The sequence below is a fragment of the Pteronotus mesoamericanus genome, unplaced genomic scaffold, assembly GCF_021234165.1.
Source record: "Pteronotus mesoamericanus isolate MK-2021 breed Mesoamerican mustached bat unplaced genomic scaffold, CSHL_Meso_final contig_50, whole genome shotgun sequence".
Classification (NCBI taxonomy): domain Eukaryota; kingdom Metazoa; phylum Chordata; class Mammalia; order Chiroptera; family Mormoopidae; genus Pteronotus; species Pteronotus mesoamericanus.
The window spans coordinates 25279104-25296651 of record NW_026555186.1 but is presented as its reverse complement, the minus strand read 5'-3'; the positions used below and the strand labels follow the sequence as shown (position 1 = coordinate 25296651).

Here is a 17548-nt window from a genome sequence, read left to right as displayed (position 1 = left end):
TTCCTGGGTGTCAGTCAAATCCACAGCACACTATGTTACTTATACACAGCTTATTCTGTAACTGAGCAAGAAACCCTGAGATAAGGCATTGGTTGTAATTATTGGGTATGATGGCCTTGCAAAGCCCCAGAGAGTCAGCCTTGGGAGGGACCATCTATGAAGTCAAATCCTCTAATTTTACAGGTAAGAAATGAAACTGTAGATGGGGATAAAGTGACAGAGGTCACGCAGCCAGGTGTGGCAGAGCTCGGATGAACACCTGGTTTGGGGTTTACATTAGGATTTATGTAGGAAACCCTTTCAATACCGCCCCTCCAACCACACTGGTATATACACTTTTTCCTTTTAAGCAATGTTGTCTCTTTCCCTCACTTCCCAATTTCTGTCCTAAGAGCCCCAAGTCCTCTAGGGCTTGGTTATACAAGATAACAAGGTAGCAGTGATAGAAATAGTACCAAGACCCTCTCCAAGGTTTGCTACTCCCCGCCCCCTCCACCATGGGGGGCAAATCCCAACTCCTGATGAGCCCAACTCAGCAACACAAAAGACAGCACATACGTGAACTTTTGCCACTTTTGTATTTTATTGTGGAACTGAGTTTTTTTTTTTTCTTTTACATCAAATATCCTCAATGGAAGAGGGGATATTGCACACAAATATCATAAAAGCACTACATATTACTTTCACTGGAAACTAATTTTCTACATTAGATATGACTGGATAGGATAGAAGTGATGCAGGATTATAAGACATAATACCATACACAGCTGCAGACTGACACAAACACCATTCAGAACAAGAGAGAGGAGTGGGAGGTGCCTCTCCGCTGGGCTCAAGGCCACTTCTTTCCAGGGCCGGAAAGAGAAGGGCTGCATTCAGCTGGCGAGCACACTCGGACCTGCTGCAGGGTGTTCTTGAAAGGGCAACCTGGTCTTGATGTCTCATCTCGATGGTTCCTACTTGGGGAGCTCCAAACGAGTGCAGAGAAGCTATTTTGTTTTTCCCTTTTCAGTTTTTGATGCTGCCTTTTAAATCAACTTAAGAAAGTCACAGAATTTTAAAACAGTAAATCATTTTAACACCAGGTGAATAACCTAATTGCTCTCAAAGAAATGCTCATCCATAGGCTGCTTTTGGTGTGTTTAGTTGGTTAGAAGATAAAAGCTTACAGTTCCTTACAAATGGAAACAGGATCTTTTCTCCTAAATCTGAAGCGCAAAGAAAAAAAGGTTGTTAATCTAACTCACAATATCATCACTGAGCAAGAACCTCCTGTGACTGAGAGGCAATTTCAGAATCATAGAACAGCTCCTGAGAGCGGAAATTTGGTAATACAGGAAAAATGGAAGGTGGCAAAATTTCCAATTAGCAAATGATTTAATTTTATTAAATGAGCATTGAAAAGCTCCTAAACTGCAAAAGCTATTGGAGACACTTAAAACATTCATAGACACTGGGGAAACCACCCACTATGATATGTAAAGTTAAGGAAAAAAAATTTTTTTAACTCCATGGAAAATGGCATTTGGGGGAGGGGGGGTTAGTCATTGTATCCAGTCCCACCACAAGACTGAGAAAGCATGCACAGGGGTCGGGCTTTGAGAAAGGGGAGAGAATTAGTTAAAATTGAAAATGGAGGATCATCTCTAACATTCCGTCTCCGTAGAATTTTGCTTAAGAATACTACCGAAAAGGTCATGATCATGAATGCTATCTTGATGGAACCCCATCACTTAAAGAGTGTAAATTCCTTCCACTCAAATAGTCTATCTACACAATTGGATTAAGTAACTGGTATGAATACAGCTCCTAGAAGTCTGCGTCAATCTTTAGCTCTCACCATGAATGTACGTGGTTACCTCGTGATGGCTGTTACTAAAGTAGTTGTGTATTTATGGAACTAGCAAAATTAGGTTAGTCACCCAGGTAGAAAAGGTTTCTGGAAGGACAGGAGCAACCTGTATTGCAAATAGCAGTTTTCCTGGTATCCTCAGGCTCTGTGGTCATCACTGAGAACAACGTATGGGGAACAGTACTGATATATTTCATAGGAAAAAGAGCCAGCTGGCCAGTAACAGCTTTTGTGTATTTTCCCCATTAAATCCCATAGGGAAGGAGGGAGGGAGGAAGGGGGATAGAATCGTTATAATTGAAGACTGGCTATAATTCTTCTAAAATGTCTGCATTTTTAAAAAGCAAAATAATGTATGTTAAATAAATTGAATTCGAGACATTGGAGAATAATTCCATCTTCTATCAGAAAAAATCAACCAGAGGTCTGGATTTGGCAAGAAGGCTGGAAATCTGTTTCTCTTTCCATGCATTATGTGGGTTAACTCAACAACTAATCATTAGAGAATTATCTTGGGTATCTTAGGTTGTCTAATTAAATAAGTTTGAAGTACATGAGTTTATACTCAGTGAAATTCAATGTTGTCACAATGAGTTTTCCATCATGTGATAACATTTTGTACCCTTAATCAATGTGTTGTTCTTAAGAACTTGAAAAAAATGGAGTAATAAATAAAAAGCTGAATTTCTAGAGAAACCTAAAAAAAATAGAATATTAATTTTTTTAAAAAAATTAAACATTTGAAAATGTAATTCACAGCATTAAGTCAACTGCATAGGTCCTCAAGAAAGGGACCCTGAAGAAGCATTGGTTAAATCCTCATACTAGTTAGCAGTGCAAAACATACACTTTATCAGACAAAAATAAACTAAAGTGTTATTTTTGAAATAAATAACTAACACAGAAAAATAAAATGAGGTCATTGTTCACTACTCCATGGATCTGAGAGTCTGCAGGAAACGCAACGTGACAGCACAGCACAGTCGTCACGGAGAAGTTTACCCCATCTGAACACCGGGTGCATTGATCTGTAGCTTGAAATTCAACATCAGTTTGAATCATGATCTGGCTTCCCAGATTCATAGTTCAATGATGACAATGATGGAAATGATATCTGAACTCTATGTGATGAACAGTAGGAGTTGGGAATTCATTTGCTTTCAATGTATTATTTCTTTTTTTTTTTTTTTCCAGGAAAGAAATCCCAAAGCAAATTTTCGCTAGGGTTCTTTGAACTTGTCTTGGCCCTTTTACCTCATGGTTGAAGATCTTAAAAGAAGAATGTAGGATATCACTGGGTAATGTCGAGGCCTGGAAAGGTAGCCTACCACGCCATTCTCCCCCACTCTCAAATAGCACATACTCAGGTTTTTACGTTATAGGAATCAAGGGGTGGGAGGTATCAGTCACTATTCCTGGTAGTTATGGGTTTTAATAAATATTATTACTGCATTATCAGACTTCAGTCTCACCAGAACTCCAAAAAACATTATTCATTTTTTTTGTCTTACGAAACACTTAAAGAAAAAAAAAAAGACTGTCACTTGAAAATTTTCTTTGCATTTTCCTGCAAATGAAAACATTTGTTAAAAAGTTCATCTATGAAAAGTTCTGACATATCTAAAAAAAAATTCTTCTGTACACTTGTTCCCATAATTATACTGAAATTAATGGAAAATTTAAAAAAAGCCAATGTAAGACAAAGGAAGGTAAATACTGTACACTTGCTGAGAACCTCTTCCACCATAAGATTCACTGTTTTCCCAGTTCTGATCAAAGAAGCCATTTCAATCTTGAACTTGCAGTAGTGAAGAAGCTATGAAAGGCTCAACTTGTTTGGCTGAGGGGCTGTAGGGGCACCGAGGTGTATCCCACAAACATGACTCAGCATCAAACCGTTGCACCTTTCAGATCGGCTTCTAGTACCCCCACACGCGCACACACATGCTCCTGTAACTGGAGTAGCTATAATCCTACATGGATGTTTTATAAACTTGCTGTCTCACATTTAAAAATAATAAGTGCATCAAGAATCTTTGTACATTCAAGTCACTTTCTAAGGCAAATTGTCTACCGTATGTACTCCCAACTGCTTTGGTATTTGCTTGTTGATTGGGGTGGACTTGGGTGTCTCCGCATGCAGGTTAATTGACTCAAAGTGGACTAACTGGGTGCACAGATGCTGGGAGCATGCCTTAGATCAATCTACTCATGTGTTTGAAGAGTCTGAGAGTTCCGAAGGGGGTTCAAACCACTTGCATGTCCAACCTACACTCACTACATTATATGTCAGTGTGCAGCCTTCACACTGAAGGTGCTTAATTAAGGCGTGAAAATCTCACATGCCCTCCTAACATGTTCTTTTTGTGTTCTTCCAGCCAATTTGCTTTAGAAAATTAAGACCCTTTTTGATGACTCAGACTGACACAAGGTTAAAACTTCGCCTATGTAAACTGCAGAATACAGACTGCCTGAGAAAATGCAGACCGAACTATTGGTTCTTGTCCCTTCCTTACCCCACCCTGTTCTCTCTTCTCCTCTCTGGGTATCTCACCAGCACTCTCTACCATTGCATCTCCTTCTTTTGCATTCTTTTCCTTTTTCATTCTCTCTCTCTCTCTCTCTCTCTCTCCTGTGTTCTCCCTCTTTGTGCGCACACTCTCTCTGTCTCTCTCTCTCTCTTGCTTTCTCTCTCTCTCTCTAAGACAAATGCCTCTACCTAGCAGAAGTCAGTTGGGTTTGCTAGTGCATGTTTTCCAAATGATCAGCAGAGATGAACTGGGGTAGGTCATTTTGCAGTAATTTGAACCCTATTGTGGGAATGCTGTTACTTCCCTTAGCGATCAGCAAAAACTGAGAAATATTAGTGACTCGCACCACCATGACACAGTATATAGCGTTTGGCAGGTAACAGTTCAGCGACTTATTGAGACTAATTGACTTTTTAGAAAAGGTGGTTTCAAATTGTAGAATTTCTGGAAACAAAGTTCAAATCCTGTGGTGTGGCTGGCCTTGGTCTTTACAGTTCGATCTTGCATGCAGGGAAGGACTCATCTTGCATGACCACGGTGCTGCTGCTTGCTAGAACCATGATGTTGAGGTCCTGCTGTTTCTCGTGGGTCTCCTGGTACCATTCCCTCATCACCTCTGAGTCATGAGTCGGGATCAGGGTCACCTGCGGGGAGAGAGAAACTAGCTATTTAAGGGCAGAGGCAGAAATCAGATGACAAAAAACTAGAACAACAATAAGGTATTAATTAGACAATTAGAAAGGGTAAAGAAAGGAAAATGTTTCTTTTCCTCAAGTAATGCACAGGACTTTTCTTCAACTTACAATTTCCAGGAACCAGAATAAAGATTTTTTTAAGAAAAATCAAGTTTTTGAGGGGAAGGAAGACTGGAAAAACTAATGAGAAGTCCATTGCTTCATCTATATTCACTGTCAGTTCAGTCCTTTAGTTTTAAGAGAAGTGCTTCAGTTAAAGTGGAATTTCTTGTATTTCCTTTAACACATCTGGTACATTTTGCATCAAGGACACTGCATATTTGATCCAAAGAGCTTTGCTTATTAATGCAGCTCACAGCTCTCTAATGTGTCTAATAACATTCTGTCCTGAGAACAAAGATTGGTCGCTTTAATTTGTGCACGCGGTCAGGGGCAGAGGAATGGGGTGGATGGGCGGGCGGGGACTGGCTTGAATAGTAAAAATTCCATCCGGTGTTCATTAAGAGGCCACTGGTGCTTCTTGGGAGATTTCATATGATTAACTAACAAGTAATTCTATTTAGTGTTATGCAAATACAGTTTCCTAGGTGACTTTGCAGACAAGCAAAACTTAGATGAGCAAAGATCATGGCCCAAATAATAAAGAGTGGCTTGTGGCCAGTCACTTTTGTGAGTTGGGAATACCCTGCTGGGGAGCATCTTTAGCAAGGCCCCTCCTGTAGAATTTCACCTGGACAGTGAATTTTATAAATGGTCACACTGCTGGCTTTGGTCTATTCATGAAACAAAAAGGAGTAAAGACAGTTTCTTAGCAGCTCTCACATAAAAATATGAGCACTTTTATTCATACACACTTACTCTTCATATATTAGGAGGCAGGGCAAGGAACCTTGGGCCCGTCATGCCTGCCTTAGGGCAGCAAAATGGCTTCCCTCCCAGGCCATAGTTGTTATTGGTACCCAGAATAATATTTTAGACTATCTCCTGTGTGTGAAACACACTTTGTCTTTGGGGAAATTCATGTGTGACAGGCCCATGGGCACCTCATGTGGATGCAGTCACAACGACGCCTGTTTAAACACAATCCCTGCCCCCCGCGCCGTGGGCACAGCTCCACCTGCCTGCAGATACTTCCGGAAGCTCTTACCTGCATGTTGCTGCCCCACTGGGCCTTCCCTTCCAACAAGGCATCCAGGACAGCCCGGCTGGGCTCCTCAGCAGCGGGGTCATTCCCACTCACCACATAGTAGGATGATCTCACCCTCTTGAAAAATTCAACATCAACATTCTTACTATTGCTGTGGTTGGGAATATAGCACAGGTCCAAGTACACAGGTGGGCCAGGAGGCACAGCTGAGGGTTTGGCCGTCTTGGTGGTTCCTGGTCCTTTGGTAAATGAACAAAAAGAAAAGCCAGGGTCACAGGAATGTGAAGAGACAGGTCCAGTACTCATCCATACTCAACCTACTCATCCATAAGAAGGACCACAGGACAGGCAAAGGGGAGACGGGGCACCTCCCTCTCTCTGGTAGAGGGCATTTAACACTGGCAATTGAGAAGATATAAATAACATTCACCGTCTCACCAGGAGAAATGGGAACAGAATGGTTTCCCTTTGTGGACAATGCACTAAGAAGTAAGAAGAGTTTCAGGGCCTTTCCCCAAAAGGGAACTAGTTAATAATAATATTCCTAGAGAGCTACTAATGTGAGTCTTGATTTGAAAAGTGACCTAAGAAACAGATTTTACAAGTCAAAAGGAAGCACCTGCACTTGGTAAACCATACTTGAGCAACGTTAGTAATCCATGTTAGGATCTCATTTAAGAGCAATGTTGCCCACAGCTGAATATTATGCCCTAACATTTGATCTAGTAACTGGTTCAGATCTGACCTTCGTATGACTTCCAAGGCCTTCGGCACCTCAACCTCATTCACAAACTGATGAAAAAGGTTGTTTTCTCTCAACACAGTAGTCTGAGTGCGAAACACCTCTCACTAGACAAGGCTGGATACCAAACTTGAGGAAGAGGAAGGCTCAGAAAGACTGGGCTTTCTCTAGCCAATCAGGACACATCAGACTGGAGAAAGGGCCCCCTGGTTGCTGAAATCCCTAGTCTAAATTAGAAAAAGCCTGGGCAAAGCCAAAATTCAGATTACCGCTAAAGCTTCCTGGCACCTTGTTTGGTGAGCGGGCTTTCTGACTTGTTCTAGCTGAAGGTTTAAACTTTTTGAAACATTAGTAGAACTAGCATTCTAAGGCCAAGATTCTTCACCCTGGCTGAATAATTAGAATCCCTAAAAGTTATTGGTACTTAATGCTTAGTACTGATACCCAGGCCCCACACCCCAGAGCCTGACTTAATGGGGCTGCGGTGAGGGCCTGGGCATCACCATCCTTTAAAAGCACCCCAGATAATTCTAATGTGCAGTTGGTTTGAGGCTGCTGCTGGTAAGTCATTCATTATAAAATACCAGCCGGATCCTATATACTTAATCCTATTTCCTTTCTCCATAGGATGTTTAAAGACTGTCATCCAAGAGTCAAAACCACCAGTGACTCCATCAACTGTCCAGTTTTACTTTTAGAGGTTTGGGGAACTGATGAGAATCAGCCAAACTGATATTTAGATTATCTGACTCATTTTATAAATAGAATTAACCGGCTATTTTAATGAACCCAAGCTGAAAGCCCTCAGATATTCACGTGTAGGCCTCCCAAAGAACTCTGACTTATAACAGAAGTTTGTGAGTTACAGTTCTTTTAACAATTAAAAATTCCTGCAATTTTCCCTTGCAAACTAAATCACTACCATCAACACCAACTGAGTATCTCTCATACAGAAGCATAAACTGAGGAAACTGCCAGAAGTCAACCCACCTTTGTTTTAAAAATCAATTAATAGTACAATTTTGTTTTTTAGAAATGTATTGGAAAAGCATCTTCAAAGTACATTTTAATTAATTCATCTTTATTTATTACTTTGCCTTAAAAGTATGTCTTTAAATGACAAAAATGTTTTTTAAAAATCAATTATGTGGGCTAGAATGTATATGTTTGTCGAGTTGGGTAGCAAATTCCAGTTGGTTATTATCTGTTTGACTGAATTTCACATTTTCTCCCAAATTCTATTAATTCTAAGCACGAATAAATTTTTTCCACGTGCATGTAACAAAAGGAAATCTGATGAGAAGTGAGTCTTGAAATTGATCTTCCATGTTGCTTAAAGTTAACACTTTTCAGTTGTAACACTTCCTAAAATGTACTGTATTTGAGAGTCCCAAGGTTTATCTATCAAATTTTCCCTTATTCCAGTTATCTTTTGCTTTACATGTTTGGGTCAATTTTCATTATGAACTGTACTCTAAATTCTTGAATAACTACATAACACAAGTAAAATGTACCAATGCAAGTTCCTGTGATTGGTTTGGAGCAATAAAATAAGTCTGGGCCATCAGAGACCTTTTCCATCAAAAACCCAGGTATTGCTGAAAACTTGATAAATCTGGGAAATGAGACCAAAACGGGAATGATCGGAAGTCAGGGATATTGCTCCTGCCATGTAAAATTTCAATCTGAAATAGAATTCCGAGCCTCTGCTAGTGAGACTGTGGGTAAAAGGGGTATAAGAAGAGCCTTCGATGCCCTTCTCTCAATGTGTTCAGAATATCTACTGGAGAACTGAAATTATCGTATTGGTTGGCCCATAAAAAACAAAAACAGAGCATTGCCTTTGATGGGGATGTAGCTCTAGCCTGGTAATTTTTTTAAAAATTAAAAATGTCATAATTGCTAATTTTAAAATGTTACAACTTTATTTTTAAACATTTTAATTAAAAAAGGAAATCTAAATCTTGGGCCCTACAGTGGTCACTCCAGGGTTGGCTTAGAACTCTGGTTCTCCCTAGCCCTTTGGCAGCTCCTGGACTGTGTCACCTAAGCTCCATTCTAGGGTCAGTGTGTCTGAAGCCACTGCCAACACAGCCTCCCAAAGGAGCTTGAAACACACCTCCTTGGCTCTGATGATTTAGAACAAGGCTGCAGTTGCTGTGTTGCAGAATGAGCAAACCCAGGAATCTCATCTGGTGAATCAAAAATGCTGTGGGCCATATGCTGAGCTATCCCCAAGCCCGCGGACAACACTGAACCGAGACTGATGCCTTTTGGCAGAAGAGTAAACGGAAGGGAGAGCACAAGTTGTGCTCTCTCATCTTCTGAGGACAAAGTCAAATGAAAATTCGAGGGCTCCAGTTAAAAGTGTAAAGTTGTGGATGCCAGCCCCTTCCACCTACCTGCAGTCGCAGTCTTGACCGATTTGGATGTGGAGGCGTTGGCGGCATTCTTAGTCTCCTTGTCTTTCTCTTCCCCACGTGTAGCTTTGACCTCTGGTGTGGTGGCGGGTTTTGTTGCTTTTTCTACAGATTCCTTCTTCTTAGGAGAAGCCACTCTGGACACCTTATCTGAGGATTCTTTCAAGCCCCCTGGTTTTGGTGAAGCCGAAGAGGGTTTGGACTTCCCATCGCTTTTTTTGACAGGTGAAGATGACTTGGTCTTCGTACCTGGCTTTTTGGTTTTGGTCTTCTCTTTCAGATCCTTCTTCAGAGCTTTGCCCAGGTTCTGCTCAATGGCCAAAGCCTCTGGGTCCATCATGGACACGTCAGGGTGGCGTGGAGAAGGGCTGCGATCCTGCATGGGGGCTGGAGGGGGATCCATGTGTTTGTATGTGACGGTTTTGTCTGTGGGGATGGTTTCTGATTCATCTTCAGAGTCGATGTTTGCATCGGCTGTGATGGAGGGGCATTCTTCAGTCTCTGGGGGAACATCGGAGTCGGTCTGGGATGGGGCCGACTCGCTGACTGAGGTGGGAGGGGTTTCATCACATTGTCGCCCCTGTGGCTTTCCTCCTGGAGGCGGTGGGGCTCCTCCAGATTGGGTGAGAGGCCTCTCAGATTCTTCAGTTGGCTCTTCACTGGCAAACCACTCAAGAGGATTGGGATTAATGAAGGAGGGCGACAGCTCTGTCTTGGGATGCTTGTATTCACAAGAGGACACAAGGCATAGGTCAACATCCTGACGAGCCTCGGAGGGGGACTTCTTTTCTGCAGAGTAGCACTGGTCTGAAGACTCATAGGAATATGTAGACCCCTGGGGGGTTCTAGTGATTTTCTCTGCAGTCTCATAACAGTATGTGGAAGTATCGGGGCTTCGTGTAGTTTTTGTAGGTGTCTCATAGGTGTAACTTTCAGATTCAGGGAAACTGGCAATTTTCTCCGTGGTCTCATAAGAGTAGCCAGAATCTCCAAGTGTGTGGCCGCCATCTTCAGAGTCATCATAGCCATTGCTGATGTCATCCAGCAGTCTCCTAGACCTCTCAGTCTTTTCGTAGCTGTAACCACCCATTTCAGGGGTTCTTATCGTCTTCTCACGTATCTCGTATGAGTACCCACCCTCTTCGGGGGTCCGTGTGGTCTTCTCAGTAATCTCATAGGCGTAGCCACCATCTTCAGGAGTCTTGGTGGTTTTCTCAGTGGTCTCATAGGAGTAGCCACTGTCACACGAGGATTTAGTGGCTCTCTCTGTCTTCTCATAGTAATAGCCACTAACATCTGGGGTTCGGGTAGTTTTCCCATAAGACTCATAGTCGTAACCTTCTTCTTCTGGGGACCTGGTTGTTTTCTCAGGCTTCTGATAGGCATAACTAAAGTCACCAGGTGTCTTCCCTCCACTGTCCTTCTCCACACCAGACGTAGTCAAATCTCTATTCAAGGCTAGATGGTGTTGCATTGTATCAAATAGCATAGAGGCACGGAAGCCGTAGGGCTCTGCGGACACTGCTTCCGCTGTTGGAGGAGCAGAAGTATGGCAAGCTGCTATGTTCTCTTTGACTGCGGAGGTAGAATCTGAAAAACTAGGTGAATATAAAGGAGAGGACTCTCTTGGGGTGAGTGGAGAGATATCAGATTTTGGTGACAGTTTCTCTCCTTCCAGACTTCGCACTTTTTCAGAGGTGAGTGAGGCATATAAGGATATATCTCTGGGAGGAACAACATCGGATAGAGTATCTTCTTGGAGAGGAGAAGCTATCTGAGAAGGGGTATGTGCAGAAGAGGTGGATGGGGAGGCCTCGACCTGAGATACTGAGATGAGCTCAGAAAGATCATTATCTTGGGTGTAGGATGGCTCCTCCGTTGGCGGTATCTTATGTGATAAACTAGAGTCCTGCATGTCAGAAGGACTGTAGTCCACCTCAGTTGGCCCATTTTCAGTGATGTGAAGCACACTTGCACCCATTGTAGGGTGATCTGGAGACTGTCGACTAAAGTCCATAGCAAGGGAGTGCTCAGGGGATTCTTGACCAAATTCAATAGACATCGAGGATTGTTCAGACCTATGCTCTTGAACTGGTGTCCTGGATTTGGCTGTTTTAGGGGAGAAGTCTGGTGGAGAAATTGACATTGGTCTTGGGCATTCTTCTTTAGATGGAGACATTTCTGTTTCCTGAAAAGTGGTAGGTGTTTGCACTACAGATACAGAAAGGGAGTCGTCTACTTCTGTGGAATGCGGGGAACCAACCTCAGCATGCAGTGAAGGAGACACATCATCTGTGGTTGGCTCTGGAAATGAGCTTGTGGCCACGGAAGCTGTGGAGACTGAGGCCACACCCTCCATATGAGAGTATGTGTCTTCCGCTACACCTTCATCAACAGGAGTAGCTGACTTGTCTGAAACAGTACCTTCAGAGATGGACATCTTAGTGTCTTCTTTAAAAGATCCAAACTGACTGACATCTATTTGTGTAGGAGAAACTTCTCCTCCCAACTTCCTTTCATCTAAAGCCAGTCCTGGTTGAGAACTCATGGCTTCAATATCATCAGTTTTCTTTTGTTGACCAAAGTCCTCCTTGATCGGTATAAAGCCTGTGCCTTTCCCGTCCTGTTTGTCTTGGAAAAGACCAGTGGAAGTCATGTCAGAAACTGGACTTGCTTGGTCTGGAAAGCCTTGTTTTCCATTCTTTCCTTCAAAGGGACTTTCAGTACATCTACCAGGAGCCTTGTCATCAGCACTTAGAAAACTTTCATACGCAGACTCAGATCCAATTAGGGGAGGGCTCCGTAACGGAGACAAAACTTTTTCAATAGGAGACTCTGAGTCCGGAACAGGTTCATCCATGGGGCTTATGGAAGCCCTTTCATTCTCATCTTTGGCTTCACTGAATTCAAAACTTGCTGGAACTGCTGATGACTTTTCAATGACTTCTGTGGGGAGGTGACTGGACTTCTCTTCAGTAGGAGATTGGTAGTAAGGTGTGTGGCCAGCACTGCCAGTCACAGACTGAGATGGGGACACCACTTCCAGGGTCTTATCCTCAGGACTTGCACAATGTTCCTCAACTATTTCCTGGGTCACCTCAGGAGATACTGGGACTGCTTCTGCCTTTGCCGAGACTTTAATCTCATTGGGCGTCAGAGAGAAATTCACACTACGTTCACCCAGGGGGGTCTTTTCAACGGGTGATGGTGGAGATGGACTCAGGGAAGGGCTCTTGGATGGACTAAGTTTTTCACCTGAAACTGCAGTGATGGTGTCTTTGATCTCCAATGTGGCACTGGCTTTCCTGTCTTTCTCTTCAGCGCAGTAAGCATCACGTAACACAGATTTGCTAAATTTGTCTTCCTCCATGGAAGAAGGGGGTGAGATAGTCGAGGCTGAAGCATTGTAATCTTTCCCATCAGTGGCATCTGTTTTTGACCCTTCAGATAACCCATTGAGCGGTGTGACGGCAGATTTGGCGTATTCCTGAGAATACAGGGAAGACTCGTATTTGGTGATGTTAACAAATTCTTGAGATGGGGATTCTGTCTCTTCATTGTTGGTCTCATCACTCATCACGTCGCGAGGAGTAGACATCTCATCCATTGGGGTGGGCTCACTGGATATCTCGATGGTAGACTGAGTGTAGCCAGAGGTGGCAGTGAATTCCTCAGGCTGGTCTTCTCGATTCTCCTCATCAGAAGCAGTGGCCTCACTTTCCGAGCCTCCAGGTAGAGTCTCATCATGAATTGAAGATGCAGGTTCCCGGGCAGGAGACTGGGCTCCCAGTTGCTTGGGTGAAGTGGTGAGAAATCCATACTGATCCTCAGCACCAATGGCCTCCGCAGCCTTGTCCACCACGGCCATCACATAATCTTCAGCTTCAGCTTTTTCGGGCTCATATTCTTCCTCTCTGGCATCCTCAGCTTTGTCCTCCTCATCACCCTCCTCCTCAGACTGTTCAGCTTCTCCTCTCTCCACTGCCTCATCCATGTCTTCTTCTGCTCGGTCATCGCCACTGGCCAGAGACTCCCTCTTCTCCTTGATGTGCACATCGGCCTCGGCCTTGGCACTTTCCTCGTCCTCTGCGAGGCTGTGCTTGGAGGTGCTCACACACACATTTTCTTCACCATCCTCTTCTGGCTCCTCGGCCTCCTCAGTTTCTGCCTTCTCTTCATAGTCTCCAGTCTCTGAGGATTCTTCAAAACCTGCTCCTTCATCTTCAAATTTTTCAATGTCGTCCACCCCCTGCTTCTCAGCTGGCTCCAGCTCCTCAGGTGTTTGCTCACATTCACCCTCCCCTTCGGTGGTGGTGATTCCCTCATCTGGGGACTCAGCAGGGCCTTTGATGACTTCTGTCTCTTTCTGGATGACATAGGCTTCGACTGGCTCAGACGCCTTCAGTTTCCCTTCACCTTCAATCAGCTCCAGCTGAGGCTTGATGTCTTTTGCTACATCAACCTCTTCAGCCTTGAGCTCTTCAAAGTCCTTGGTTAGATCCTCAGGGGATGACATAAGGGATCTCTCAGCTTCCAGTTCTTTGGCAGGGCCAGTGGTTGCTATTCCAGCTGCTGCCACCATGGCAGCTGCGGTGGCCACAGTGCCGACGGCTGCCGCTGCAGCCTCGGTTGTCTTGCCTTCCTTCTTAACAACTTTAATTTTCCCCTTCTCCTTTGGCTTCCCGGCAGCAGTAGAATCTTTCTTGACAGACTCTTCCTTCTTGGGTATTTTCGGTTTTAATGCAGCAGGTTTTTTTGCTTCGGATAGAGGAGTAGATGATTTCTTTGTGTCCTTAGCAAGTTTCTTAATTTCTTTTTTGGGTTCTTTTTCTTCCTTTTTCATTTCCTTCTTGTCTTCCTTCTTAACTTCCTTCTTAGCTTCCTTCAGTGGGGTTTCTTTCTTAACCTCCTTCTTGGATTCTTTTTTTTCTTCTTTCTTGATTTCTTTTTTGACTTCCTTTTTTACCTCTTCCTTTTTTGGTTTTTCCTCCTTCTTGATAGGTGTCTTGTCCTCCTTTTTCGCCACTTCTTTCTTTGGCTTTTCCTTCTCCTCTTTCTTTTCTTCAGACTTTGCTTTTGTTTCCTTCTTTACTATCTTCTCCTTGGTGACTTTGGGTTTGACATCTGTGGCTTGCTTTTCAGCCACCTCAGCTTTTACCGGAGGCTGTTCTTCTTTGCTGGGCACCTCCTTTTCCGTCACTGGAGGTTTGCTCTCTGTTTTCACTGGCTTGTCTTTTTTCACTGTTACCTTTTCTTTGCTTTCAACTCTGGATGGCTTGTCCACGTGGTTGGCTTTTGTGACCTCAAGGGTTTCTTCTTTAGACTCCTTTCGTAGAGATTTGCTGGCAAGCGGTTTTGTGGCTGGCTTGAGACTTTCTCGGCTATCAGCCCTCTGTTTCAGTTTTACTTGTTTCACAGCAGGAGCGGCCCCCTGGCCGGTTAGATCCTTCTGGGTGGCCAGCGGCTGTTTCAGGAAGTCTAAATGTTTGAGCTTTTCTAGGCCTTCCAGAATATTGTACTGGGTGCTGTTTCCAGGAAACAGGACTCGGATGATTTTCTCTGCAGGGTTTGCGGGATGCCACACGATCAAAGATGAGACTGAGGTTAAGTAGGAAATTGGAATGTCTATTTCTTGACCATTAGGCAGGATTAGGTCAGCCTTGTCTTTGTTGGTGCCAGTCCACTGCTGCATAAAATACTGCATTTCCTTGCTGCTCTTGACTGGGTTAAGCACATACATCTCAAGTTTACCAACTCCCATTTTTTGGAAGAGAATGACAGGGTCGACGGTGTTGCCTACACTTCTGAATAGAGGTTCTGGTTTCATGGACAACTTGTTTAGGTACTGGAGGGTGAAGCAAGCTTCTTCTATGCTTCTCTTCATCTTGATGTTTGGCTCTGGGTTTTTAAGGTTTTCTGGGACATTGAGAAATACAACTCCTAAATCAGGCGAGATGAGGTTTTTCATCCAGTCGCTGTTGGTGGTGGAGCCCTGGGACTGTTCCTCCTCCAGCTCTGCGATTTTCCGCTGCAGCATGCTGTTTATTCCAGGCAAGTTGTCGTCCCCAATGTGGGTGAGCAGGATGGAGTCCACTCGGTCCAAGTGTCGGATGAGCTTCCAGAAGCAGGATTTTCTTTCTGACCCTCCATTGATGAGCATATTGAATCCGTTCACCGCGAACAAGGCAGAATCACCCCTCCCTCCTGGGAAAATGTAGCAACAGGGCTTGGAGAGCTTTAGGAATCCACCCGATGTGGGAGGTTCCAGGATGTCAAAGGGAGAGGGGACTTCCACTGATTCAGAGAGATACTCGGTAAACTCGGAAAGTCCTTCCATCTCTGGCAATATAGAAGCTGAGTTGAGTTTAATATTAATGAAGTCTTGGAGGTTGTGTCTGTCAAGATTGGAGTTCTTCCAGTCCCCTTCTTCAGGACAGAAGAGGGTTAAACTAGCTTTGTTGGCAGGATGGGTGGTACTCAGTAACTCCCCAATCTGGGATTTAAAAAAATAATAATAAACAAAGAAAGAAAAGGTTTAAGTGGGTGTCATCACTGATCCATCATCTCCATCTATCACTAGGTATTACCAGACCGCTGGATGCACAAAGGGCTGATTTCAGAGATGCTGGTAGGCGCACAGCCTCCATCCCCACGCCCCCCCACCCCACGCATTACTCCGTTGTGTCTCAGCCATCTCCCCAGCACCTCCCCTTCCCCTGTTCTTGTCCAGCAGGAGAACCTCAGAACGCTGGTCTAAGACCAGTGACCACGTGGAGGGTCAGGGCCCGTGCCGCAGCCCTTATGAAATACTTTGAGTAGTGCCCCTAGGTGCCTGCCACGCAAAAATGTCCTTTAAAAAATATTAAACTGTCCCACGGGAAGGCTATGTGAGTCATTTTACCACTGATATAAAACATTTTCTGTTATTCCACTGGGTCTGACAAAAAGGCCTGACTGATACATTGAAGGAATTTAGTACAAATGGTTAGTTACAAAATAGTTACAGGAATGTAAATAAAGTACAGCATAGCGAGTAGTCAATAATACCTTAATAACTATGTACGGTACCAAGCGGGTACTGGAAATATTGGGGGGATCACTTTGTAAAGTGTATGATTGTCTAACCACTATGCTGTACATCTGAAACTAATACAAAATAATATTGAATGTAAACTATAATTTAAAAATAAGATTTTCTTTAAAAAGAAATACTCAAGCATAAACCAGAAAAAAATTTTGGACCAGGCATTTTTCAATACATTGTTTAGTACTTCCCATAAAACAGGAATGCAGAAGAGACATCCCAAAACAGAGACAGTGGTTCGTGGAAAATTCTATTTTTGTCTCACCCCATATTATGGCCATATGTTTCACGGTTTAAATAGTGAGGAAGAATCATGCCGTAAACTCCAGTCTTCTTTTGGTTGCAGCAAAGCTCATAAATCAGCCCAGACATTCAACTGAAAAGAGCTTTGTCCCTGATGGTAAAGGATGAAAGGGCCAAGCAAAGACTTCACGTGGTCCAGGCATCCCTGAGCCAGCAGGCCTGAACTCAACCTCTAGTTTCAGAGTGCTTTCCTCTGTCTCATACAACCTTCTGGCTACCAAATTCTGAGGGTATGGGTGCGTGTGCTAAGGCTCATTTATAGAATCTGAATTTTTCTTCCTGAGATTGCAGTAAAATAGCCATTTTTGTTTTATTAGCCTATTGGTCCTACATTTCATACAAAGAGTCACAAAATAGCAAAATAACTAGTCTTGGATTTTGCTGCTTCCACTGACTCCTATAAAAGGGATAAGCATCGACTATTTTGGAAACTAAGAAAACTGAAAAAGTGAATGGTAACCATCCCTGGGTAGTTGTTGCTCAAATAATTTTCTGAGGAAAGCAAACATGAGCACTAAATATAGTATCTTGTCCAATAATTAGCATTGCCCTTCATCACCACCACTATAGTACAATTAGGACTCTCTCAGTCCTAGTTTTTACACAGAGCACATGCAAACTACTCATGTTTTATAATACATTTTGGAGAAGAAATCTAGGATAACTCAACTGATGAATTCTTAATAGTAAAACTTTTAATTTTAGTCTATTTTCATTTTTGAAATTCCACCCTGAGGGGTAAGGGGTTTGATCCTGTTGTGTGTAAGAGGCATT

General features: G+C 43.3%; 1 protein-coding gene across 2 annotated transcripts in view; it reads right to left on the bottom strand.

The window, feature by feature from the left end:
- Nucleotides 1-559: 559 nt before the first annotated feature.
- MAP1B (microtubule associated protein 1B) overlaps nucleotides 560-17548 on the bottom strand; it is a 95177-nt gene continuing 78188 nt past the window's right edge. For both annotated transcript variants that reach the window (XM_054578480.1, XM_054578481.1), the window contains 3 exons: nucleotides 9370-15880; nucleotides 6226-6464; nucleotides 560-5027 (listed from right to left, as the gene is read on the bottom strand). In XM_054578480.1, the coding sequence (XP_054434455.1) occupies nucleotides 4872-5027; nucleotides 6226-6464; nucleotides 9370-15880 (6906 nt within the window). In that variant the 3' untranslated portion in view covers nucleotides 560-4871. The remainder of the gene's footprint in view (nucleotides 5028-6225; nucleotides 6465-9369; nucleotides 15881-17548) is intronic.